At 46.9% G+C, this 26,704-nt stretch overlaps 1 protein-coding gene across 1 annotated transcript in view; it reads left to right on the top strand.

Moving 5' to 3' along the window:
* Positions 1 to 26,704, top strand: part of AP1G1 (adaptor related protein complex 1 subunit gamma 1) — an 803,442-nt gene that overhangs the window by 152,116 nt on the left and 624,622 nt on the right. Inside the window, exon 5 of the mRNA XM_078671300.1 lies at positions 16,770 to 16,911. Within this exon, the coding sequence (XP_078527426.1) occupies positions 16,770 to 16,911 (142 nt within the window). The remainder of the gene's footprint in view (positions 1 to 16,769; positions 16,912 to 26,704) is intronic.

Consider the following 26,704-nt stretch of genomic DNA (forward strand, 5'->3'; position numbering starts at 1 on the left):
AGCCTCCCAAAGCAGCGCATGCTCTCTGGCTTAGGCGAGACCTGAAAATGGCGATCGCAACAGTCCAACACAATATAGACCAATTTCCCTTCTAGATTCCTTAGTGAAGGTGGCTGAGCGCATTTTTCTGGATCGATTGCAGGATTGGGCACATCTTACCATATCCTCTCCGACCTGCAGTATGGCTTTAGATCTGGGGTGGGAACCATCGAGCAGGCTATTAACCTGGATTTTTTAATTGGTAAATACACGCATATTAAGGAAGAGAATCTGTTTTAAGTTTTTGTGGACTTGTCTTCTGCTTTTGATTCCGTTGTCCACGGGAAATTATGGTTCATTATGACTAGTTTGGGAGTTGATTGTGCTGTCGTAAACTTCAGCAGTGGCAGAGTAGGCGGCGGCATTAATGGTAACTGTACCAAGCCTTTTAACATGTAATCTTTATCTTAACAGTGTAGGGGATACTCTGGTGAGCAAGTGCATTGACTTACCCCAAATAGACCCTCATCCAATTCCGGCACTTTTTTATGCTGACGACGCCGTCTTAATGGCTCATACCCCCCTTGGACTGCAGCGTTTAGTTGATAAATTCGTTATTTTTATGCAGGATTATGGACTGAAAATTAACATTGGTAAAACCTTCACCATGAATATTGGGAGTATGGCCTCTCGATGCCGAGACATTTTCATTGAGGGTGAAAAAACTGAGTACACAACTACTTTCTCCTACTTTGGGATAGTGTGAGAAAGTGCCATCTTTCTTGCCTTGGTATGCCCCCACTTTTTTCAGGTCTCGGCTAGCCGCGCGAAGCGCGTCTCCGCCGAGCCCCTATTGTCGGCATGTGAGCTTCCCAGGAGACAATCCTGGCCGCGCGCATCGCCTCGGAGGCGATTTGAAAGTGGCACGCGCCGACTGGCACGCGCCGCGCTCGGCCTGGCTGTCTCCTGGGAAGCGCACACTCCCCCCTCCCCCCGCTGTACAGAGACACACACACAGGAGTGAACATACACGCACACACGCGCGCACACACACTCACACACACGAGCGCCCCCCAAGGCCCACTTACCGCTAATCCAGTGTGTTCTGTCGCCTCCGCGGGGCTCTCCGGCATGGGAGCCCCGCATCACGCACTGCTCTTGACCAGGAACTCCGTGGGCGCGGGCTTCGCGCACAAGACGGAAGTCCCGCCCCCACGCTAAGTTTAGTTTTGAATGCGCGCGCAGATATTGCAGTCATCTCGCCTGATCCCCAACAGAAACCGACAGCGCAGGGGTTAATCGCAAGTTCTAAACACCATTTAATTAAGAAAAATCTGACATGGAAAACAGGGTTATGTTGCACTGGGAAAACGGAATCACAAATACAAAATTGAACCTCAGTATTGCAAAATAAATGCTTGTTTACAAATGTCGCCAGGAGAGGGTCCGAGATGTGCGTAGCCTGCTTCATGTTCGCAAGTATTTTGCAGATTTCTTCACGGACATGGTTGAATTAATTATTTTTCAGTTGCAGGGAGTTGAGGTAAGAGAACTATGTTGATGATGGGGAGAGCTGTGTTGATGAAGGAGGGAGGTAGGCTAAATGTGGCAGAGAGGTTTCGGGAGGGCCTTTCCGCAGAGGACATCCTTGGTGCCGTCTTATAAATGCTTGTTTACAAATGTCGCCAGGAGAGGGTCCGAGATGTGCGTAGTCTGCTTCATGTTCGCAAGTATTTTGCAGATTTCTTCACGGACATGGTTGAATTAATTATTTTTCAGTTGCAGGGAGTTGAGGTAAGAGAACTATGTTGATGATGGGGAGAGCTGTGTTGATGAAGGAGGGAGGTAGGCTAAATGTGGCAGAGAGGTTTCGGGAGGGCCTTTCCGCAGAGGACATCCTTGGTGCCGCCTTTCAGGGTGGGAGGCTCAACATTTTTTTGCAAGTGGAGTGAGTGCAGAGTAGTGAGTGCAGAGTAGTGAGTGCAGAGTGGTGAGTGCAGAGTGGTGAGTGCAGAGTGGTGAGTGCAGAGTGGTGAGTGCAGAGTGGTGAGTGCAGAGTGGTGAGTGCAGAGTGGTGAGTGCAGAGTGGTGAGTGCAGAGTGGTGAGTGCAGAGTGGTGAGTGCAGAGTGGTGAGTGCAGAGTGGTGAGTGCAGAGTGGTGAGTGCAGAGTGGTGAGTGCAGAGTGGTGAGTGCAGAGTGGTGAGTGCAGAGTGGTGAGTGCAGAGTGGTGAGTGCAGAGTGGTGAGTGCAGAGTGGTGAGTGCAGAGTGGTGGGTGCAGAGTGGTGGGTGCAGAGTGGTGGGTGCAGGGTGCAGGGTAGTGAGTAGTGGGTGCAGAGTAGTGAGTAGTGGGTGCAGAGTAGTGAGCTGCCTCAAGTGAAGTACTCTGGTACCCAAGGATGACTAGCAAACAATATTATTCACAACGTTGCTTACTATTCAGCAACATTTGACAGTTTCCAAATCCTCTTTATACAACAATTCAGAGTTTGATAACAAATTAATGTAACACATTGTAATATACAATGCCAATAGCTCAAACTTTAATGCTGCGAGACCTATTGCATTGTAAATGCTTGTTCTGAACTGCTGATGTGCTTTGACTGAGTGTGCCCTGGGTTCCTGCCAACCAGGTACCCAGGGCCTGTGTTCCTTCCCTAAAACTGTGCTGAAACTAAAAACCCAATTGGCATCTCTGGCCACCTATCAGCCCCTAGTAAATGGTACCCTAGGTACCCAGGGCATGGTGACCAGAGAAGACCCCTGAGGGCTGCAGCACTTGTTGTGCCACCCTCAGAGGCCCTGTACCCTGGCACCCACACACTGCCTTGGCAGGCTGAGTGCCTAAGTACAGAACTAAACCAAGAGTCGACATGGCACACATCCCTGTGTGCCATGCCCACAGAACCCACTGCCCCTGAATACTTCAGTCACCCCTCTAGCTGGGTGCCCTATGCCAGAGGTGTGGGCACAGGTGCATGAGCCCCGTGCCCCTACAGTACCCAGGGCCATTCCTGGGCACTGTAAGTGCAGTGATGCTATTACGAGTATATGGTGCTGGGAGGTTGTCATTACGAACTCCACAGCACCATAATGGCTACACTGAAGACTGACAAGTTTGGTACCAAACTTCCCAGCACATTAAACCCGCACTGATGCCATGGTGGGATTTAATGTAGAATGCTCCAGAGGGCCTCTTAGACATGCCCTCTGAAACGCTAACCTACAATCCACGTCTGGGCCGAGTGGCTGCAGAGGCTGCCACACAGCAGACATGTTCCTGGACCCCTGGGTGGAGAGCCCCCCGCTCTCCTGGGCCTGCAACAATGCACATCCTGCACAAGGTGCTAGGTCTCCTCCCCCAGGATGGGCAGGGGGAAGCTTCAAAGGCATGCCGCCTCTGTGAGTTTCTCCAGACCATTTGCTGTACCCAGCAACTGGCCCCCACCAGTTCTGACCCCCACTCTGGTGGGAAGACTGGTGGGGAAAAAACTATGTCAGGAAGGGGGGTGGGCCAGCCTGTGCCAACCCACCCCTCAGGTGGGGGAGACGAGGCTTGTAGATGGGGAGCCCTGTCCAATCCCAGCTAGGGTCCTGCCCCCCTCCCACAGGAGAGGAGCAGGCTAGCGGGTGTACTCACCCCAGGACAGGGACCCATTGGTCCCTGTCCTTGCCCTACCTGTAAATTTAGTATTTAGGGGCTCCCTGAATCTTCTTTTCTCAGATCCCGATACGAAAAGAAGAAAGAAGATCAAGAAGAAGAAGACCCGCCGTGCAGCTGCTAACAGGACGACAACAACTGACTTGGGCCCCAGCCCTACTGGCCTGTTGATCCTGGAACCTGCTCCTGCCTAATCCCAGCGACTCCCGCGGACAGCAACCTTGGGACACCCAGAGGACCTGCCTGCCTTGACCCTCTTAAAGACTGGGACTCCCATCAGCAGAGGCTCTGCTGCAACAACCCACCTGGTGCCAGCCAGGAAGGTCCGGACCAGCCCACTCTGCACCCGCCGAGCCCGGGCCGGGCCCAACTGAACCAAGACCACGAGGACGTCCCCCCGGCGACTGGGACCCGAAGTCCAGTGCCCAAAGACCTTCCTCGACGAGCCAGCTGATGCCTGCAGACTCCGAACCAGGGCCCATCCCAACTGCGACCAGCCGAGGGTAAGCTTTTCCGACACCAAAAGACCCTCCTGCACCCGGCGCCCTACAGCCCCCTGTGCCTCCCTTTGGGGTACCTACCTGTGCTCCAAGATCCCAACTTACCTCTCGAAGTGTTGGTCGACCCTGGAGAGTCTCCGTCCCCGAGCCTGCAGCCTTTGTTCCTTTTTAGGTCGAGGTAATATCCGGTCTGCCGAAGGCAGAACCGGAAGTCCGAGATTTTATGTTTCTTAGAGTGGACTATTTGTCCCGCCTCTGTTTTTGGCTCACTCCCATTGGCTGGCTTCCTAAACGGAGGCCAGCCATTGGAGGAGAGAGCCGTCCCTCCAAAGAAGCTCCGTCTTTTTCGGATTTGGGGGCGCCCCCGAATCCGAAAAATTTCAGAAGCTTGAGTCCACCATTGTGTTTCCTTTTTAATATTTTTATTTTTTACCATTTTGTTTCCTTCGCAGTGAAGGTGAGCTGTTCCTCGCTGTCCTCTTGCCTTTCTTCCCCCTGATTGCACTCGTGTTTTTCTTGTCTTGCCTTCTGGCCCGCTGTCCGTGTATGTTTCCCGCCCCCCTCCCGCTGTCCGTGTATGTTTCCCGCCCCCCTCCCGCTGTCCGTGTCTTTTTCCCGCCCCCTCCCGCTGATGAGGTCGCCAGGGCTGAGAGCCCGGGTTGCTGGGAAGCGAGACGGGCGGTGGGGAGCCGTGAACTGTCCGTGTATGTTTCCCGCCCTGGTTCGGCGCTAGGTGCCTGCTCCCAATGTCTCTTACTATGCAACTGCATGCCACGACCCGGAAGTACAGTGGGCCAGGCAGGAATCGGACGGGAGGTCTCCCCGTGCTCCTGCTCGGCAAGGAGAAGAAGCCCGTCCCCAGCTGCTGCCGACCGGAGAAGCCCAGCAGCCCTGCCCGCGGCAGAGAGGAGCCGCCGCCTCCCCAAACAACCCTGAGTTGTAGTTTGCCAGAGGGTGGTTGAAGGCCGGGCTCCACGGCCATGTACAATGCATCTCCCAGGCCACGCACCCGTGGCTGACAGCGCCGCCGTGACCCCTGCTGCTGCGGGCCCTTCACCCCTGGCAAGAGCACCCGGGCCCCGCCACGGGGACGGGATCCGTGGGCCTCTCACCTCCCTAAGCACGGGATCCGCTGCCCCGCCGCTGGGACGGGATCTGTCCCGCTGCCAGGGCCCCGCAACAATCAGGTGAAGGCGCGCAGCCCCCTAGGTACGGGCAGCTTCCTCTTCTTCACTGCAGTCTGTGCCCGTCCCCCTCTTCCTTGTGTGCTAATGTGCACCACACTCTTGTGTCTTTCAGCCGTCCGTGTCGGAGGAGTGACCATGGCTCACCAGGTGCCCGCCGTCTCGTTTGTCTCCCAGACCACCTTCTACCCCAGCGCCCCGCCGTAGATCCCCACTACCGTCCTCAGCGTCTCCCACCCCTCCATCCTGCCCATGCCGATCCCCCTGCTCAAGACACTGCCTGCTGCCCAGAAGGTGCTGCCGATGGCCCCGCCGGCTGCCAGTAAGGTAGGTGAGGCTGTCACGCCCGTGTGTGCTGGGTGACATGTCTGTGTGTGAGAACTGCACTGAGTACATCACCGGGCTGCCCCATACCCTCCTGGTGGATGGAGCCGTTTCCAGAAACCTGTAACGATGGGTGGGCGGTGGGCCCGCCCCAAAGACCTTAGGTTGAGCCAGTGAGGAGTAAGTACTGAACATATCGACGAGAAACAGCTACGAACTCTACTGCATCGGATGCAAACTGTTGATCGGACACTGCTCCATGGCCGCCTAGGCTCATTGGTGAGAGCTCGACATAGGCAAACGACTTCCAGCGGGGCTTCATGTTTCATAACGGGACCTCGAGCCCTACCACGCCGCAACGGGGGCACAGGAGCCTCTAACACCGCCTCAAAACCCCGGAGCTCCGCCAGGAGCACCTCAGGCTCCGGGGTATCAATTCTTTTTAAAAACGGGGCCTAGAGCCCAAGAGCACCACCACGGAGACCCCACAACCGCTGTACATGCCACGGAGCCCGCATGGCGCCCAGCGGGGCTCCGGGGCTTTGTATTTAAAACGGGACCTCGAGCCCTACTACTTCGCAACGGGTGCGCAGGAGCCCTCAACACCCCAGAGCTCTGCATGGAGCACCACGGGGCTCCGGGGGTTTCATTTTATCTATTATATTTTTTAAACAGGGCTCCGGGCCCGAAATGGAACCCAAGGGTCCCGGAGCCACCACCATAACCGCCGCACATGCCCCTGAGCCCGTCATGGAGCCACTCACAATAGACCCCCAAACAATAGCGGGAGCATAGGCTGCCCCCCGTGTGTCCCGAAAAGACCACCGAGCCCCCAGAATGAGCCGGCTGTCGGCAGGCCACTGTCCCTGGCCGCACGGCCGTACTCAAGTGCAGGGCTCTCAATCCGGCCGAACTTCAAAGGTCCCGGGCCTCATCACTCCCAGGTAACCTTTAAGATATTTTTCTCAGAATAAGCCTATGCAAACTCGTTTTTAGGAAGTCGTCTGCAAGTTATTTTAATGGGGCCAAAGTACTTTGTGAACTGCATGTTTGCATGCTCCTATATGTTAGTTTGGGTGTCGATTTGTGCGTGTTTATGTGCATCGGTTCAGGCTGTGAAGCTGTTAGTCAGTACACCTAGAAGTGTGTTTGTGAGGCTGTCATTTTCTTTGTTTATAAGTCTGTATGTCCATGCTCGTCAGTCTGTGTGTAAATATCGGCCCATCAGACAGTGTTTCTAAGTGCTTGTGTGTCTATGGGTCTGTGTTTTAAGACTTTGCACGTTTCTCTGTGGGTGAAGAGGGTCTTTTGCTAATGGGCTTGAGTGCACTTGTGCGCTTATACGTTTGTTAATTTAATGTGTCTCTTGTGGGCACTCTCTGCGTTTGTATAATCGTGATAGTCAATCTCTACATGTTTTTCTGTCTACCCGCCAGTTGGTGAGTGTGTGTGACTGTGTGTAACTATGTACTATGTAACTAAGGAGGAAGTCCTTATAGCCCTTTGCTCAATTAAGAGTGGCTCCCATCGGGATGTTGCCCCTATGAGAATTCTCAAACAGGTTGCCCCCTCCATTGCGGAGCCCATTACTGAAGTCATCAACGCCTCTTTAGGCACTGGCATTGTTCCACCTAATTGGAAGAGCGCAATAGTGAAAGCCCTCCTGAAAAAACCCTCTCTGGACCCTCTAGACCTGGCCAATTACAGGCCTATTTCGCTCCTCCCAGGGCTGAGTAAAATCTCAGAAAAATTGGTTAACTCTCGGTTGTCCAACTTTGTGGAGTCCAATGGCATGCTTAAAAGCTCCCAAACAGGTTTTCGCCCGGGCCAAGGCGCTGACACCACCTTGTTGGCAGTCATGGAGGAGGCACGCTGCATTCTAGACTCGGGGGGGGGGGGGGGGGGGGGGGGGATCAGTGTCAGTGATCCTCCTGGACCTGAGTGCAGCGTTCGACACTGTGAACCACCAAGTGTTACTCCAGAGACTATCGGACGCCGGAGTGAGAGGGACAGCGCTAAAATGGCTTAGGTCATTCCTTAGTGAAAGATCTTTCCGGGTATGGGAAGGGGGCGCACGATCGGTATCCACTTACCTCCATTGTGGCGTGCCTCAGGGCTCCTCCCTGAGTCCCACACTATTCAACGTGTATATGGCCCCCTTGGAGGATGTGGTGGCTCCATTTAACATCAAGATCGTGAGCTACGCCGACGACACCCAACTGGTGTTCGCCCTCTCCCAATCCTCGGAGAACTCCCAGATACTCCATGCCTGCCTCTCTCAGGTCCATTCCTGGATGGGGGATTCAGCACTCAAACTGAATGGGTCCAAGACGGAGATTATGGTGATGGGACCTAAAAATCCTTCCCTTTCCTGTTTAGCCTGGCCCAGCTGCCTAGGGCCTCTTCCTGAACCCAATGATGAGATCAAGAGCCTGGGCATCTGGATGGAACGAGATCTTTCCCTCATGACCCAGGCAGCCAAACTAGCGGGTGTCTGTTTTGGTCTCCTCAGATCAGTACGTAAGATATTGCCTCTCATCCCTTTTCTATCGAGAAAGCTCCTGATTCAGGGTCTGATTATGTCCAGGTTGGACTTCAGCAATGCGATCTACCTTGGGGCTCCTGAGAGCACTCTGAACAGACTCCAACAAGTGCAAAACGCGGCAGCACGAACGCTCTATAACATCCCCATGTCTCGCTCTGCTAAACCAGCACTGAGGGCACTACACTGGCTGCCAATACGGGAAAGAGTGAAATTCAAAGCCCTATGCCTTGCACACAAAATCTTGCAAGGCAAAGGCCCCCCCATCCTTCAGAAGATGGTGATCCCGTACAAAGCGAGCAGACCCTTACGTTCAGACCAGCAACACCTGACTGTCGTCCCTAGGGTAAATAAGGCTCGATCAGGAGGAAGGAGATTTTCAGTCAACGTTTCCACCCTTTGGAATTCCCTCCCCCTAGGTTTACGCGCGGAACCATGTCTCCTGCGCTTCCGAAAACAACTTAAAACTCTCCTCTTCTGTTAATCCTTCTCCCTTTCTGGTATTTCTGATACTGGCTGCTGGCAAAAGCGCAGGGATGCTCTAGGGTAACCGGGCGCTATACAAAACCGATTTAATAATAATAATAATAATAACACTTCTGTTTGTGCATCTGTCTCTGTTTTTCAGTCCACGTGTTAGTCCGTCTATTGGTGTGTTCCTGTGGTAGTTTGCTTGCCTGATATGTATACTTGTATTTATCAGTGTCTGTTTCTCAGTCTGCGTGTTGTCTTTTTTGTTGGTATGGCTGTGTGTTTGCCTGAGTGTGTGTGTGTGTATGCTTGTGTTTGCCAGTCTCTGTATCTGTTTGGCAGTTTGTATGTTGTCTGTTTGTTAATCTGGCAGTGTGTATGCATGGTTGTGTTTGTCAGTCTGTGTTTGCCAGTTTGTGTGTAGCCTGACTGTTTGTGTGCTCACGTTTACTAGGCTGTATTAGTCAGTCTATCTGTTGCCTGTTTGTTGGTTCGGCTCTGTTTGCCTGAGGGTATGTATGCTCGTGTTCATCAGTCTGGGCTTGTCAATATGTGTTGCATTAGTGTATGTATGCTTGTGATTACTAGTTTTTGCTTGTTAGTCTACATGGTGCCTGTTAGTTGGTGTGGCTGTGTGTTTACCTGACTGTATATATGCTTGAGTTTCTCAGTCTGTGTGCTGCCTGCATGTATGTATGCTCGCAATTACCAGGCTATGTTTTTCAGTCTATGTGGGTGGCTCTATGTGTGGGTGGCTCTATGTGTGGGTGGCTCTATGTGTGGGTGGCTCTATGTGTGGGTGGCTCTATGTGTGGGTGGCTCTATGTGTGGGTGGCTCTATGTGTGGGTGGCTCTATATGTGTGGGTGGCTCTATATGTGTGGGTGGCTCTATATGTGTGGGTGGCGCTCTATGTGTGGGTGGCGCTCTATGTGTGGGTGGCGCTCTATGTGTGGGTGGCGCTCTATGTGTGGGTGGCGCTCTATGTGTGGGTGGCGCTCTATGTGTGGGTGGCGCTCTATGTGTGGCGCTCTATGTGTGGGTGGCGCTCTATGTGTGGGTGGCGCTCTATGTGTGGGTGGCGCTCTATGTGTGGGTGGCGCTCTATGTGTGGGTGGCGCTCTATGTGTGGGTGGCGCTCTATGTGTGGGTGGCGCTCTATGTGTGGGTGGCGCTCTATGTGTGGGTGGCGCTCTATGTGTGGGTGGCGCTCTATGTGTGGGTGGCGCTCTATGTGTGGGTGGCGCTCTATGTGTGGGTGGCGCTCTATGTGTGGGTGGCGCTCTGTGTGGGTGGCGCTCTATGTGTGGGTGGCTCTCTATATGTGGGTGGCTCTCTATATGTGGGTGGCTCTCTGTGTGGGTGTAAATGCAATAGGCCATGCATATCCGAGCGATTAAGCTATTGGCATTGTAAATGACAATGCCTTTTATTTATCGATTAAGCAATTGGCAATGTAAATGACAATGCCATTTATTTATGATTTAAAAATAAAAAAAAATGTCATGAGCAATGCCAATAGCTCTACCTTCAATAATGCCGAGACCATTGCATTGTAAATGCTTGTTGACCTTTCCCATCGGATAACATTGAGAGCCCGACGGCTCAAAAGCACCCTGCACCCAGCCGCCAGAGTGCCGCTGGCTGTGTCACCTTTGTCCTATCCTACTTCCCCCCCCCCCTTGCCCTGAGCAAGCGACAAGAAGCCCAGCTCCCACAGCCGCGTGGCCTGTTAGCCAGCAGCCACTAACTGAAGGCCCCCTTTCCCTCATTGGAGATCATTGGGCCTAACTACCTCTGCACCCGGCCGGCCCTGTGCTGCTGGGGCGGAACCAACTAAACTTACCTGACCTTGGGGGACCCCTGAGTCTATACCCAGAACCATAACTTCACCAACCAAGTACTCACCTGGAAACTGGTAACTCACTTACCTGCCATTGGATAACATTGACCAATTTTGAAGTGTAAAGTTTTGAAAACTGAAAATATTCATATAAAATCTTCCGAATTCCGAAGTACTCACCTGTGATCAGGGGAGAAGCCAGTACTGTACCTTTCAGCCCAGTACTGAACCGCAAAAGTAATCTTTACCGGGTTTACTAGTAATCTGTATTTTCTCCATAGGAACACATTGTCTGCTTTTCTATGAAATTTTTTCTAAGTGTCTACTTTTGAAAACTTGAAATATTCTTTAAAAATCCTACAAAATAGTGAAATGCAATTACCTACCTGTTTTAAGTTAAGACCCCAGTGCTGGCCCTAGGAGACCAGTGCTGGATTACAAAAGTAGCGCGATCGTACTTTACCTGCAACCTGAATTTTCTCCCATTGAATAACATTGTCAGATTTACTTTGAAAAGTTTCTAAGTGTGAACTTTTAAAACAGCTTTATTTTCATGAAAATTCCCTACAGTAACTAAAACGTTTTTGCTAATCTGGTTTCAGCTTAGACCCCAGGACTGAATCTAGGATTTAGACCTGGAACTACTAAAGTAATCTACACTGTAATTAACTGTACTTTTCTGATAATAATCCATTGAGCTCAATGCTAAAGTGTGTCTAGACTTGTGTTGCCTTCAGCAACCCCTGTACCTATTGTGTTTACATACCTTATTGCTTCCTTGCAAAGTAATTACATGAAAGCCTTCATACCTAGCAAAGTATATTTTTATGCCTGTTGGTTCTAAAAATAAAACAACTATATCTTTGGATATAACGACCATTGGCCTGGAGTTCAGTCTTTGAGTGCGTGAAACCTTTTGCTGACTGAGTGTGTACAACAAATGCTTTGCACTGCCCTTTGATACTGCCTTACTTCTCGACCAAGCTACCACTTTGGAGAGTAAGGTCAGTCCTGACTTTAACCTCTGTTATACCTTTGGGGTTTGTGGACTCTATACACACTGTACTTCCTTATTGTCCAGTATATATAGAGCCACTTTCTTACAAGTGGTCACTAGCGGAGGAAACTCCTACCGTATCCACCACTGCCTGCTGATTGGTCTCTATGTATTGTGCTAAAAAAACTGAAAAATAAAGGTTTTTCCATAAAGGTGAGGAATCTGCAATTCGAACTATCCCTCAGCAGTGATACTGAGAATATGGCTTGGAGGCCGCATGCAGCCATCTGGCCCCCTTGTGAACAGCAGCACTGGGCTGCTGTTCCCTTGACAGAGCAGGAACATTCAGAAAGCTGTGAAACAAATGGGCATACTTTATTTACACGTTAACTAAAGTAATGGTAAAGAAGAAAAGCCATAGACAACTTGTCTTTAGGAACACCTTTAGTTTTAAAGACCTCTTACTCTAAACATGTAGAAACATGATAAACTTTCTCCTTCAAAAAAGTGTATTTTATTAACATGCATGAGCATTTTACCTTAGTAGATCAGATTGTATAACTGCGTTAAGAGGCATTTATTAGCAGTGATAGTTTTCAAACATGCTCTTGGAAACATTCATACTGCTCCCATTCTGAAAACAGTGCCATTAGTGAACCAAGAGGCAAGTCATTTGTTAAGTGCATCTTGTTTGTAGCCTTGGCTGTTATATAATTGGAACATTATAGTTTATTAAATAAAACACAAGAGAAGGTTTTGTACCACACACATCCTGAACTAGTATATTTTATGGGGCTCTCGTATATGGTAATGAAGAAATGGGAGGCAAAGTGAAATTAATTAACTGAAAAAACATTTGCTGCTACGGAACTCGGTCACTGCACCATCTAAAGTAATCACCCCTTCAGAGCTGAGTGAAAATTACTTACCTCAAATGACCAGCTGCCAGATGGTCATTCACTATACATTTTAAAACCCAAAAGATGAGGGGCAATTGTAAAATACAATGTGTCCACAAAACCTTTTTTTGCTTAACTATGCAATAAGTCAGTTAATTCCGGAATTTTTTTTCTTTTTTCTCAGCAACAGACACACGCAGCCAACACATTTTTCTCCACACATGAGCTTCTTACGGTCTGCAAACATGTCAATAAAAGAAATTCATACATTGGTTACTATAACACGCATGAAGAAACGGTGAGACAATACTTAGAGACATTGTATAAACACATAACGTCTTTAGAACCGAACCCAAAGAAACAGTACATATCAATGAAATAACGAAAATAATTGGTCTGGTGATCGTAAATATAATCACCATGTTTGTTTCCGCATTAAAAAACATATTGTTAGACAACAAATGAAACAATAGAGGAGGCAAAAAATCAACAATAAACATTTTAAGTGCCTAGATTCACACAATTTCATCAAGTGGGGAAGCCAGAACTGATACCAGGTTTTCTGGTTTTATATTTTGCAATACTGCCACCAGATGAGTATCTCTTTTCTGCTTTACATTAGATGTTACTGGTTTGACTTGAATTCTTGGTGCATGAAATTAGAGCGCTGGTGGCAGACATAAGTCATGTGAAGGCTCAGTTTGTTGTCCACAACATACATCCTCTTCACCCCCCCATCCCCATGCCTACCTTTCATCACCCCAACCCTTGCACTGCTGGCATCAGTGGGGCCCTCGGGCATGCCACAGACAGTAGCTTGTGGCCCATGGGGAAAAGTTTGTGAATACCCATGCATCGGAAAAACCGGTTACTTACCTTTGGTAATGCTCTTTCTAGTGGAGACTCTATTTAATCACAGATTCCTCACTGCTGTCCATACTCTCCTTTCTGTTGAATGGAATCCTTAACATCTTGAGATCCAAAGTTCGAGATTGGCATGTTGTCATTGTTAATTTGCTTGAAGTATTCCTTGTCTGCGGGCATGAAAGAGAAAACCTTCGTAAACTGACAGTGTACAGTGGTGGCGCTTGCATGCAGTTCTGCTCAGTCACTTCTGTGGCAGTAAATGTTTACCATCAAGTCTATGTGCAACCTAGTGGCGTGCAGGAGCATTGCTGGAAAATGTCTCCGAATACAGTTTGTCGCCTGGAAATACTCTAAAAGTGACCACTCTGTAGAGTATTCACCTGGAAGTGGGTACCTGACAGTAGGTAATTTGTTCTTTTAGAAGGCAGCCTTTTGTTGGTTGCCATCAACATGCTCTGATCTGAGCTGCAATCACTCTGCACCAAATCCAACTGTGCTTTCATAGAAACTCATAGAATATTTTCTGCCTCCCTTACCAACCATGAGATCCACTTGTTTAGTGTGCAAAAGTTAAAAGTTGATAATAGTAAATTAGTTTGATTCCAGTAAAACTATGCAAGGAGTGCCACTGCTAGGTAGGTTTGCAAGGTGTCTATTCTTATGGATTACTTCCTTCAAAGCATACATTGCCACCTCCTTCAAGTTGAGATAGGTTTGCTCATGTTCCTAGTGCATGTACCCATTGAACTGATCCACCTGGCAGAGTATGCGTTAATCTGTGGCCTCTCTGCTCTTTATTCCCTGCTTAAATTGCAGTAGAGTACATAACATAATGGAAGTCTACAGGTGAATGAGCAAGGGTATGGGACTAAATAGTAAAGAGGGACCCACAACAGCTTAAATAATGTTGTTCTTCCATTGATTTGGTCCAAGTGTTACCTGTTCATACAATAATTGAAGATCAGCAGGAATTCAAATAGGGGTAGAAGGTTGATTCAATGTGTCTTTTACTTCGTTCCATTTATGTATCCGCTGAGTTATTTGATTAATTTGGTGATCTAAAATATTAAAATTCCGAATGTTATTAGATCCAGGATAAAATCTTCAGATCGGTTTCATAGTTCTTCACCTGCCTTTGTTGCATGACTCTCTGGCCAAAGGATAACTCTTTTGAGAGTGTGTAATATGATGCTTTGTTTTTTCCTGATGCCTTAGATATTAGATGTGAACCCCCTACCAGTAAAAAGAATACTATAGATAAATGTTACAATTTTCTTTGTTTCCTTTGGTAGGTGATGAGCGTTAGTGAAGGGTCTTCAATTATTTTCTCTGAATCTTAAAACCACCATCCTAAGTCTAATGGTCTCTTCTTTTTTATAGATCATTTTAGTAACTTCAGTACCCAAGGAGGTTGGTGAGGTTCAGGCCACATATCCTTGTCTTTATATTGTGTTTCATTTGGACAATATTGTCTATTGAACCACCATCTTATTTCATACTTGTACTTGTAATTTTCTTTTTCTATTTTTACTAACTTCGCTATGAAGGTTTACCAGATGTGTTGCTCCATTATTATGAGATGAATGACCTCACTCAAAGGAGCATAATTTTTTCATCTGTGAAAAATGTCTAGAGGTGTGCTAGTTTGCTTATTCTTGATTTTGCGAAAAAATATGACCAAGGCTACTCACTCACTGGCTTCAGGAGTTTTCTACTTTAACTAGTGAAGCTGTATCAAAAGACTTTGGGTTGGCTGTAAAATACTGGTCACATTTTGCGACCAGTATTTGTGTGACTGATGTAGCATTTTGCGAACCGACCTATGTACTTATAAATCATTTCACAAAATAATGATTCCTAGTGCTTCACAATTCAACCTACCTGATGAATATTATTGAGGTAGGTAGCAATTTGTGACTCCCTACGAATCATAGCCATCACAAGGATGGTAGCTTTCTGAGGTCAGCAGGACCACAGTGCATCCCGTTTTCTTTAAAGGAAAACAACAAGAGGCATAAAATATAAACATTTTACTAACATTTATTAGGAGTAGGCAGTAGTCCAAGGGACCCCCACCTACTACCGACTCTTAACCCCTTCACAGCTGGGCAAATTTCCCTGCTGTGCTTGGGGGCGCGCACAGCACCCCTGTGCTCATGACGAGGTCAGCTCGTCATGAGCCACGGTAGTCGTGTGCTCATGACGAGTTGAGCTCGTCATGACCACACCCGTTTCTTTAGAACGCTCGCACAGCAGGGGAATTTGCCTAGCATGCGAGCGTTCTAACGGTCATGACGAGCTCAGCTCGTCATGAGCACACGAGCACCGTGGCTCATGATGAGCTGAGCTCGTCATGAGACTCAAAGGTGTTAAAAAAAATAAAATATTTTTTAACCTCTTCCCCTTTGTTGAATGCTTCACTACTATCTTTCAGTAGTGGGTAAAGACTGAATTTCAGTCTCACAATAGTAATACATACCAATCTGATTCAGTATTTGGAAGAGATGCCCTAAAGATGCCCCTTCCAAATACCAAATCTGTATTTTGCCGTAAACTCAAATTGTGATTCTGCAACGTGTTACAGAATTGTAATTTGGGTGTCATACATAATAAAAATGTTTTTGCTGTGCCAGACGGCCCGATTTTATGAATCTGCCCGTTTGCGAATGCTGAACGGGTTCATACATTTGGTCCTTCATCTTCGAGGCCAAATGGCTTCTGTTGCATTGTCCAGAAACAATCTATGGATCATGCTTTGTAAAGCTGATACTAAGGCATCTGTTTATCTTGATGGAGCAATATTGGTAATGAGATCCCAGGGCTTATGCTAGATTTGAGTGGGTAGTCTTTCAGAATTCTTGGCTTTCTCAGCCATTCCTTGAAGCAAAACTTTTGGCTTGTGATTGATTTAGGAGGTGGGTCCGGCAGAGATGATGAATGTATATTTAAATATTGAGAAGTAACGGAAAATGTTTAATTGATATTGGCCAAGAGATGGAAACAGACGTAAATGGTTGCTCAAGTATTCCGGGAAAGGACATGGTGGAGGGCTAGGGGAGTTACTGCTATCCAACCCTAGCAAAAATGAAATCTAGATATGTTAGTATGTATTTATGTTACCGTAGCTCTATATTAGACTGCAGTTTAATCCTGTAGGTGTAAATATTTGACCAGTCTTTTGGACATTACTAGTTACTGCTACTGGTGTGCCTCGGTGTAGAGGAAATGCAAAACATACATATCTAGCAATAATGCTATTCCTGAAATTCCAAGTTGCCTAAATTGTGTAAAGTGTAAAAGGGTTTCGTTTTAGGATGCATTTCAGCATACTTGAGAAAGAACGGGGAGGTGAAAGGTTTCTCCTGTATGTAAGTATGTTGTGAGATATATTATTGAATAGTGGACTTAAAGCTGTGTACCCATTTTGTCATTCATTAAGCCAACATCTATCCATCGTTCATGGTACAGTTGTTCTTATCTAAGATTGTGTTGTTTTCTTTGCAGTGACCTTAACCACAGCACGCAGTATGTGCAGGGGCTTGCACTTTGCACCTTAGGTTGTATGGGCTCTTCTGAGATGTGCAGAGACCTTGCAGGAGAAGTAGAAAAGCTGCTCAAAACGTCAAATTCTTATTTAAGAAAAAAGGTAATGTTTGCCCACTTCTTAGCACATTAAAATGACCTGCAGGACCTGACTCAGTGATTTATATTCTATGACACAGTACAATTAGGCTGTCCTGTTTTCAGTTGCTATTTTTGGTAAATTCTGGTGGTTTTTTTTCAGCGTTTTCAATATCTTAACAGTCGTTATCAGTGGTTACACATTTTCACGCCACTAAAAACAACAGAAAAAGTGTTTTTCTGGTGTTTATGGAACATTCTGCTTTTATCATTGCTTGCTTTCTGCACTGAAAGAACATTGTATATAGACAGTGTACCTATAGTGTATATGAGGTCCAAAGAGATTTTCGCAATGGACTAAAAAGTCAATAGCATCCCTCATTGACTCTGAAGATTGTAAAGATGCTTTCAGCAAGTGGCAAGGATCTACTACAGGGAATCACTTCAGCTCGGGTATCAATTTTGACAGGTCATCACACGCATTTTTTTATATACGTAGCTGAATCACTACAAATACAAACAATATCACTCCAATCTTTGTTGAACTTGGAAAGAACCTTTTTTGCAGAGCATAATAAGTGACAATGCGTTCCATGTTTTCCAAAAGTCTGGTGTCACGTTTTCACCACTATCCCAGATGCTTGGTGATATATATACTTGTCACTATTCCTTGCATTTAATGTTTAAAGCCGGAGGTGTTGTCAATTCACTTACCATCAATACTGACCCACTAGAAACTATGGTCTGATGTATTAAGGGTTTTTACCCATTCTCTGTGGGTAAATGTGATGTCACATATTAGGAAAGATTTTTATGAAACTAGCCATTTTACCTATCAGTGAAAGAATCAAATGCAGCCAAAATATCAAATGTGAGTTTGATATGTCCTGATTGTCTACAGTTTATAAAATAATTAAACTAAACCTAAAATGTGAAACTAAACCCTGCATCTTTAGACCAAAGGCCATAAAACTGAAAAAAGTAAAAGGAAGAAGAAACAATATTTTAGTGGCATCCCTAAAAAACAAAACTAAAGCAGAATAATGGTAGCCAGTCTTTCTTACTGCTAGCTTGTGTAACAAAGTTACATTTTATTGACCCCTTCAGTAAGAACAAAATTACTCTTTCAATTTCTTTTTCCTTTCTTTGAAGGGCATTTAGTTTGTGGTTGTGCAGGTGTTTTTTCAGTGTTTATATGTTTTCACCGGTGAGGGCTATTTTTCTTTCAGTGGGGTTTTATCAGTTATTATAGGTTTAAACCTAAAACCCCACAGCGTAAGTATAATGTTTAGGTCTTCTGCAACATTTTGCAAAGTACATTTAATGTTGAATGCTGCAACAAACTGTACTTGAAGATGGTATTAGAAACTGCATGAGAGTATATCCTGTAAGAAAATGAAATGCAATGAATGAAAGGAATTACTTTGCAAAGATGTAAAATGTTAACGGTAGGTTGTGAGTGTTGTATATAAGAAAATGAATCTATTACCGATTATGTGGTCCATCAGAGAAGCAGATGATTAAAATAGTCTTAGAGATTACGTGAGTTTTGATTATGGCCTAAAGGCTGCAGGAATATTTACTGAATCCTTTTTTGTAGTTTGGGGATTGTTGTAGTGCAGGAATGTGATTAAGTGGCCCCCAGCTACCCGATATCGGATTGTTAACGCGCGTCTCATGTTGGAACAGGTTCTGTCCAGTGAGAAGTTAGTGAAAACTGCTTTTAACAATTCAAACTTAATGTAAGGGCCCTGGGAAGCTCATTGTTGGTTTGCTTAATGTGAAATGTATGATGACATTGTGGAATGGACTAGAATACCTTATGACAGTGAACTGTGAACTCACTTTGTTTTTAGTGAGTTAGGGGTTAGCTGGGTAGTATAATGGCGCAAGCAAAAGTCATATGGCTCAGATCTGACTGTGGAAAGTAGGAATACCAGTGTGTACTTGTGAATGGTACATAACATTGAAGCCTGCGGGCTCCATTCTGGAAGCACAGGATATTGGGAGGCGAGGAGAGGTGAAGTTTCCATCCCCCCAGACAGGAGATGTGTATAGTTGTCATTCCTGAGGGTTCGGTGGGAGCACACAATGAAGGAAGGGGAGCAGAGCATCCTTTGTGCACATTAAGGTATCTTTGATTCCAGGAAGAGTTACTGGTCAGTGGGGCCTGAGTTCGTTGTCCGGGAGGTGGGAGGGATTGATAAGGTTGATACTGAGAACCATGGATTCTTGATAAAAAAGGAAGCTTAGGCCCATGAACCTTTATTTCAGTGGAGGCTGACAGCCAGGTGTGATCCTCTGTTCTCCAGTATTAGGGTGTCTTTCATAGATTCACATGCCTGAATCATTCCCCGTCGTCGGAGTGGGAGTCCCACGGTATATAAAAAAGCAATAATATGCTATAATAACATTGGAAAAAACAGTAATTCCCAACCAGGAAGTAAAGTAGCCCAAGCTACAGTAGAAAAAACTTCCACACTCATGACTATCCTAGTCATTTTGTATAGTCCAAACTACAGCCAATCAGGCGACAGCACCCACCAGAATGTTCTCCCCAGAGGCTCAGGCTCTCAGATTTTCTACCGCACGTCGTGTGAAGGGAGTCTCCCTGAGCTCTGCTCAGTTTTCTTCAATTTTGTTACCTTTCTTCAATTTTGTCTTCATAATATCAGTTTGTAATGTCTTCTTACATGAAGTCTACCTTCAGACGTCACTTGTGGAAAGCTGAGACCTTTTCCTGTGAACCCTCATGAGGAGTATATGGACCAGCACTTTGCCTGTCTCTGACATGGTAGGAGGAGAAGGGGTTGTTCTTGTGCTTTACTATACCCCCCTTCTGATGTGGGAGGATTTTTTTGTTTGTCCTGCACATTAAGGATTTAAGTGATGCTTCTCCTCTACTTCACCAGCTGAAGTAACATCACAATAAAGGGGTCTCTGGCCTTCTTTGAGTCTGTGCCTCCCACATCTACGCCCACGAGATTTACTCTCAGGCGTCTAGACTCACTCTGCTCACTTTTCTACGTGAAAATGTGCCAGCTTGTCGACGTTACGGTCGATGTACTCTCTGAGGACAATCTCTGCCGTCACTGGTGCTCTGCAACAACAGCGCCTCCAGGCTTTCGTCGACGACAGTGAGGACAGTGCCCTCTTGTCGACTGCAGGCTCGTCGACTACTGGGAGTTTTGTCGATGGTAAATGTCTTTGACAGTTGGTCTCGTCGACGGTAGGCTCGTCGACAGTAGGCTCGTCGACAATAGGCTCGTCGACGATGGGCTCGTCGACGATGGGCTCGTCGAAGATAGGCTCGTCGAAGATAGGCTCGTCGACGGTAGGCTCGTCGACGGTAGGCTCGTCGACGGTAGGCTCGTCGACGGTAGGCTCGTCGACGGTAGGCCTCGTCGACGGTAGGCCTCGTCGACGGTAGAGCTCGTCGACGGTAGAGCTCCGTCGACGGTAGAGCTCCGTAGACTGTGAGCTCCGTAGACGGTGAGCTCCGTAGACGGTGAGCTCCGTAGACGGTGAGCTCCGTAGACGGTGAGCTCCGTCAACATTCAGCTTCGACTCCAGTTGACTTTGATAACGGATGACCCTGTCAACTGTTGAATTCGTCGACGGTTGAGCCTGTTGACAGTTGGTTTCACACACTATTGACTTTTATGCTCAGTGCCTTTGTAGACGATTTATTTCGTCGACGGCAGCTTTCCGCTACATCCACGTGATGGCCTTTTACTTCCACCATTATTCTTCTTGGACAGCACATAGCCGTAGGAGCATGTTTTTTCTTCAGATCAGAATTAGGTATTTCTGACCGCAAGACTACCACGGCCTGTACCACGGCAGGATTACGTCTTCTCTTACAACTGGACTTCTTTTGCATTCACCTTCAGTGAATATTGGAGGTTTTCCCCTCCTTATGAAGAGAGCGGCGAATCGGTTTTTCCCCTTTCCCCTCGTCCTGGGGAAACCACCCAAACAAGTTTGTTCACTTCCTATCATAGACTTTTTTTAGAAAGAAGGTGTTAAACTCATGCAGGGGCCAAACTCTGTGCCGGCGTTTTTTCCATGCCTTGACAAGACGTGTGAAGCTCCCCACTATTCACCTGCTTTTCTAATCTCTCAGCCTACCCTGACTCAGTCATTACTCAGGAGGCACAGCGATTATCTTGCAAGCCAGTGGGCAGGTATTCTGCCAGATGTGCTCTGACATGTTGGCGCTGGTAGAACTTATTCCAGAATCCTCCAAGCCTCACACTTTGAAGATCCTGCAAGAAGGAAGGAGAGAGAGAAGTGCATCAGAAATAATACACTGTGCAGCGGACATTGCATGTACAGGTTTTCGACAGCTCGCAAGAGGGGCAGTCTGGCGAAGACATTTTTGCTTCAATGCTACGTCTTTCGCAAGGAGGTTCAGACTTCAATACTTCACTGGCCTTTTGGATTGAGGATCCCTTCTGGCCAGCACACAGATACTGCCCGCACCCTCTGGATATAGAATCGCAGCCTTTTCGTGGTGCCGAGGACGTAGATCCACGTCCTTTTTTTCAAGGGAGTTCCATCCAGTATTGGCTCCTACAATCAGAACCCACTGCGTTACTCAAATCAACTGCGTTGATGTCCTCCCCAGACTGGGGTTTAATACTTAGCTTCAAACAGTGGATAATACGTCTTGGGGAGGTCGCTGATGGCGGGGGGCATGGGAGCCCGGGAGTGTTTTTTTTTTTTTTGTTCTCCTCCGCTTTTCTTTTCCTTCCTTTAGGGCGAGTTTCGGGGCGACAGGCACGCTGTTAGTGGGGTATGCCGTAGCCATTACAGGGGTGCAGGGTGGGGGGATACGGGGGCGGTTTTGTTATTTTAGTTTGTTTTGTTCTATGGTCCCTTTCTTTTCCTTTCTTTCTTTTCAGGGTGGTTGGCTGTTTATCATTCAGTTACTTCTTACTCTATTGGGCGTCTATACTAGCTTTTACTTTACTGTCTCCTAAGAGTGGGTTTTCTGGATGGTACTCACACTAGATCGCTCGCTAATCGATTATCCTTTACTCCTTGTCTGCCTCTGCTAGGCGTTGCGTTATTACGGCTATATTATTCGTTACCTTCTATTGACTGCAGTGCGAGGTACACCCCCCCCCCCCCCCATCTCTAATTGCTCCTTCTTATATGGTGTGATGCCTCTTATAGTAATGCCACTACTGCTTCTTCAAAAAAGAAAAAACGGAACCTCTGTATTATCCTGTTTATTGATATCGCATTCTACCATACGCTGTAACTTCCATCACAGTTGGTGCCAGGGCTGTTGACTGATAAGTAAATTTCCTATTGATTTGCGAGTTTACGGCCGGCCCCTGTGGTTGTAGGCCTGTGCTTGTAATGCTTTTGCATGCTTCAATAAAGGTTTAAAAAAAAAATATATATCTTTTAGTTATATTATTTCCTAGAACCAAGCAAGCCTGTCACAGGTATGTGATTTATACTTTGTAGTAATAATACAGTTTGAATTGCAGGTGTATATATACTTGAGTTTGATTACAGTAGAATTGCTGGCAATGTACTGTGAAATATTGTACATATACTTTGGATTGAGTTTTCAATAGGATGTCAAGTAAATTACTTTACTGATTACTTTTCTTACACAGGGTAGTATACCTGAATACTACACTGGGATATTTCCTGTAAACAGGTAAATAAAAACTTTTTGGTTATTTGGTTACAGTTTTAGAGACTTTTATAGACTTCCCATCTCCACACGTAGAAACTTTTTCATAGAAACAGTCAGTTATCCTATGGGAGAAAATAGTGTAATCGGTTCAGAGTTAAGTACTTTGTTGTGGGAGTTGGGTTTCTGGGGTTAGAGTCCGGGGTCCCCCAGAGTCGAAGATGCACTCTCAAAGCTCCCTCAGCGGCACTAGGGCAGCTGGGTGCAGAGTGCTGAAGCCCAATGTTATCCAATGGGTGTTAGGGAGCCTCCTGTTGGTGGCTGCTCATGAGCAAGCCACAAGGTTGTGGGAGGAAAGCTCCTGGACTTTAGCTCAGGGCAAATGGGGGTTCAAGTTGGCACCAAAAGGTTACACCCTCAGCGGCACTAGGGTGGCCGGATGCAGGGTGCTGGTTTGTCATCCACTGCCTTATTACTCTCATTGGGGATTCTCAGGCTTGCAAACACGATGCAGGCTCGGGGACAAAGGACTTCTGGGTGCAACCACCACTTGGAGAGGTAAGTTGGAATTCTGGGCGTTGGCTAGACACCGTAGGTTTGGCCACCAAAGGCCGTCGGGGGGTCGGGTGGAGGGGTAACTTTTAGGGTCGATCTTCTTAGCAGCTCCTGGTCTCGTTTGGGGGGACCCTCTGGATTGAGGCTGCATGCGTCGGCAGAAGGCTTGAGGCAGGTCGGAGATCGCTGGGTCCCTGGTCAGGATCACTGGGAAGACCTCCTCGTGGTGTTGGGCTACTCGAATTGTGGCCGTGGGCGTCTGGTGCAGATTAGCGGGTTTTGCCGGAGCTGGAGTCTGTTGGTGAACAAATTCGGTGTTCATGGGAGACGAAGTCTTTTCCTTGGAAGGCAGGGCAGGTCTTCGGGGTTCTTGAGGTTGCTGGCTGCAGTACACACCGGAGTTGCGCTTCTGCAGGTTCGAGGTGGGAACAGGCCGGTAGGGCTGGGGCCAAGTCAGTAGGCCTCGTCCTCTTCTTAGCTTTGGCATGGCTGTTCAGTCCTTCTTCTTTTCTTCTTGGTCGTTGCTTGTCTGAGGAAGCAAGGTTCAGGGGTGCCCCTAAATACTAGATTTAGTTGGGACATATTTTTTGGGACGGCACTCACACGGTGAACTTTGGACTGAAAGTGGGTATATCACAGCCCTTTGCTGCCTCGAAATTTAATGAACATTTTATGGTCTTATTTTGGTCCATGAGATGTTAAAATGAACCTTTAAACCCAATAACAAGTTCGTACGTACCGAATTGAAGAATTGAAATAAAGACACTACTATTTGGTCACCTCTTTTAGAGGCAACATTGGACTACTTTCGATAAATACAAGCCGTCCGAGTCGCAACGGCCATTATACCTTACAATGGATTAACAAATATTCGACCCACTGAATTTGTATGGTGTGGTTCCTGCTACGGATGACATTTCCGCAGTGACTTAATAGGACTTGGTCAACCTTACAGGAAGACCCTGTGTGTTCACGACATTCGAACAAAATTTACTGGATTGTTTTTTTAAGCCTTGAAAAAGTTACTAAGTAACGAAACACGTGTCGACTGCCGATCCATCGCTCAACAGGAGGTTTACTGTATTACACCATCCATCTCTGTAATACTGTGTCATTGCAATTCATGTTTTTTTAACAAAATTGAATGAAATGTATTGAAAATATTGATGAGTTTTTGTAAACTATATACATTAAATGGAACTGCAAATTGTTTGTTTCTCCTTTAAATTGGGTATCATAGAATAGGATAGTTCTCCACGAATAAATCATTGAACAGGTCAGAGTGCCAAGGTTATCTTTATATATGATATGTACACTGGGTTCAGTTGGACCACAGTAAGTTGACACCTGAGGTAGTGAGGTGTTCTGTTCTTAACCTTTAGGGGCACCAGCACTATATGCTTGTTTCCAATCCACACAAAGATTGATGTGCTACCATTGAAACCACCGCTACTGCTGTTTGTTTTAAGAGGTTGGTACAAATTGATCCCTTCCTTGGGGTTGGTACACCCCCTATTATGCCACCCTCCAGTGGGATGGCTTGGTCCCCCCATCTGCAAGTTCTGAGCCCCTGCCCCCATTTAATGAAGCACTCACAGATGTGCTGTCTGGTACCTAGGCCAAACTGCACTCTGGTCACCACTGCATTGCCAGATCGTTGGATGCTATTGTCCTGCTCCAGACGACCCAGCATTCTTTACTACCCTACTTTGGAAAGCCTTGTGATAAAGCCCTCGGCAGGCAGAGTTAGTCCAAACTCTTTTGCCAATGCAAGGGAATTGAAGATGATCGAGACCTCTGGCAGGACAGTTTTCTCCTTTACAAGTTAGGCTGTTTGTTCTGTGAACATCAGCTTCCAATGCCTTGTGGGACTTCATGTTTGCCCATGGTCCCGGAATAAGCCCTTACCGACTGTTTTGAGATAAAGCAGGCTCTCCCCTGGAGCAGGGGAAGGGTTTAGGGGAATGGTAGGTGGTAGGAAATGTATGACTTTGCAGATTCCATAACTTTCCATGACAGTAATGTGAGGAAATGTGTTTTTTTTGTCTAAGTTTGAGGTTTGCAAGGGCATTGGTATAAGAAAACCTTTTGAGAGCCACGCAAGTCACCCTACCTTGAATTCCCCTGGGTGTCTAGTTTTTTTAAATGTAAAGTTTTGCTGGGTTTCCCTAGATGTCTCCTGAGCTAGGCCTCAAAATCCACAGCTAACCACATTGCAAAAACCGGGTCAATTTTCAGTTGTCCATGTTGTGTTTTGAAGCCTTTCCTGTTGTGGGCACTAGCCCTACCCACACAAGTGAGGTACCATTTTTATCGGGACACTTGGAGGAATATTTGGTGGTAGGAAATGTGCAGCTCCACACAAATTTCAGCAGGTTTGAAAGGGTTACTGGGTAGGACAACCTGGTGGGAACCACACAAGTCTCCCCTTTCTGGATTCCCCTGCGTGTCTAGTTATCAAAAATGTACAGGTTTTTCTGGTTGCCAACTGAGGTAGCCACATTGTCAAAAAAAAAAAGGGTCAGTTTTTCAGTGGGAAAATGAGTTGTGTGTGTAGGTTCTGCTTCTTATAGTTAAGCCCACTTTTTGCTGATGTTTCACTGTTTTCGACTTAGTCTGGCTGGGATCCTGCTATTTGGGACCACATCCTAGCTGCTTTCTCCTCTAAATTGATTGCATGTACTTAAAGTACACAAGATTGGGTTCTGGGGTACCCTTATAAGTCCCTAGTATGTGGCAGATTATATATCCAGGGCATAGGTACCCCAGAGGCCTTCCAGGGGCTGCAGCATGTATTATGCCACCCCTGAGAGGCCACTCAAATTGACACCACAGGTCTTCTACTACAACCTGTGTAAGGTGGTGCATGCACCCCTTACTTGATATAGATAGGTTCACTATTTCTACCTTATCACTACACATATAAACCTATCGGTCAGCTCAGTGGCCGGCCTTATCAATCCTGAAGGCAGGGTGCTGGGTTTTATGAGAGAAGGTGCCCATGCTTGAGCAGAGCCCCTCTACAGCCTTCGGAATCTATTCTCCGGGGTTGTTCTGTGATACAGCCATACCATATACTCTTAACTGTATTATAACTTCGCGGTAAATGCTAACTTTAAAACGGCTGCACAGAAACCGGTTGTGTTTGTTGTCAAACACCTTGGAATCATACCTCCACACCAGTAACTGGTGTGGCAGGTATGATTCGTCCCTCCTAGAGAGAGAAATATGACTAGACCATTACACCCGGTACCAGCTTTACAGAACTCTGGCATCACAAGATGGATGCTGCCAGTCACAGACACACGTCTGCCCTCCTGCTGCTGGACGAAACTCCAGCAGGAGAGGCTGGACAATAGGTTTCCTGTCACAGGGAGGTGTAACCACCTCCCAGACAGGCTTTAATGTATTGGGGCTGGGAGGGTGCACTCTGAGTGCTTTAATGTCTGCACTGTGGGCACATTTGGTGTCCCTATGCATAGTCCAGCTCAAACCGGTTGCAGGAGCCATTTGCTCCTGCTCTGGCACGAAACAGGCCAAAGGACATGGGTGTAGCCACCCCTATGTCCTGACCCTCCCATAGGTGGGTCGCCAGAGTTTGTCCCAC

This window comes from Lissotriton helveticus, chromosome 12 (assembly GCF_964261635.1).
Source record: "Lissotriton helveticus chromosome 12, aLisHel1.1, whole genome shotgun sequence".
NCBI lineage: Eukaryota > Metazoa > Chordata > Amphibia > Caudata > Salamandridae > Lissotriton > Lissotriton helveticus.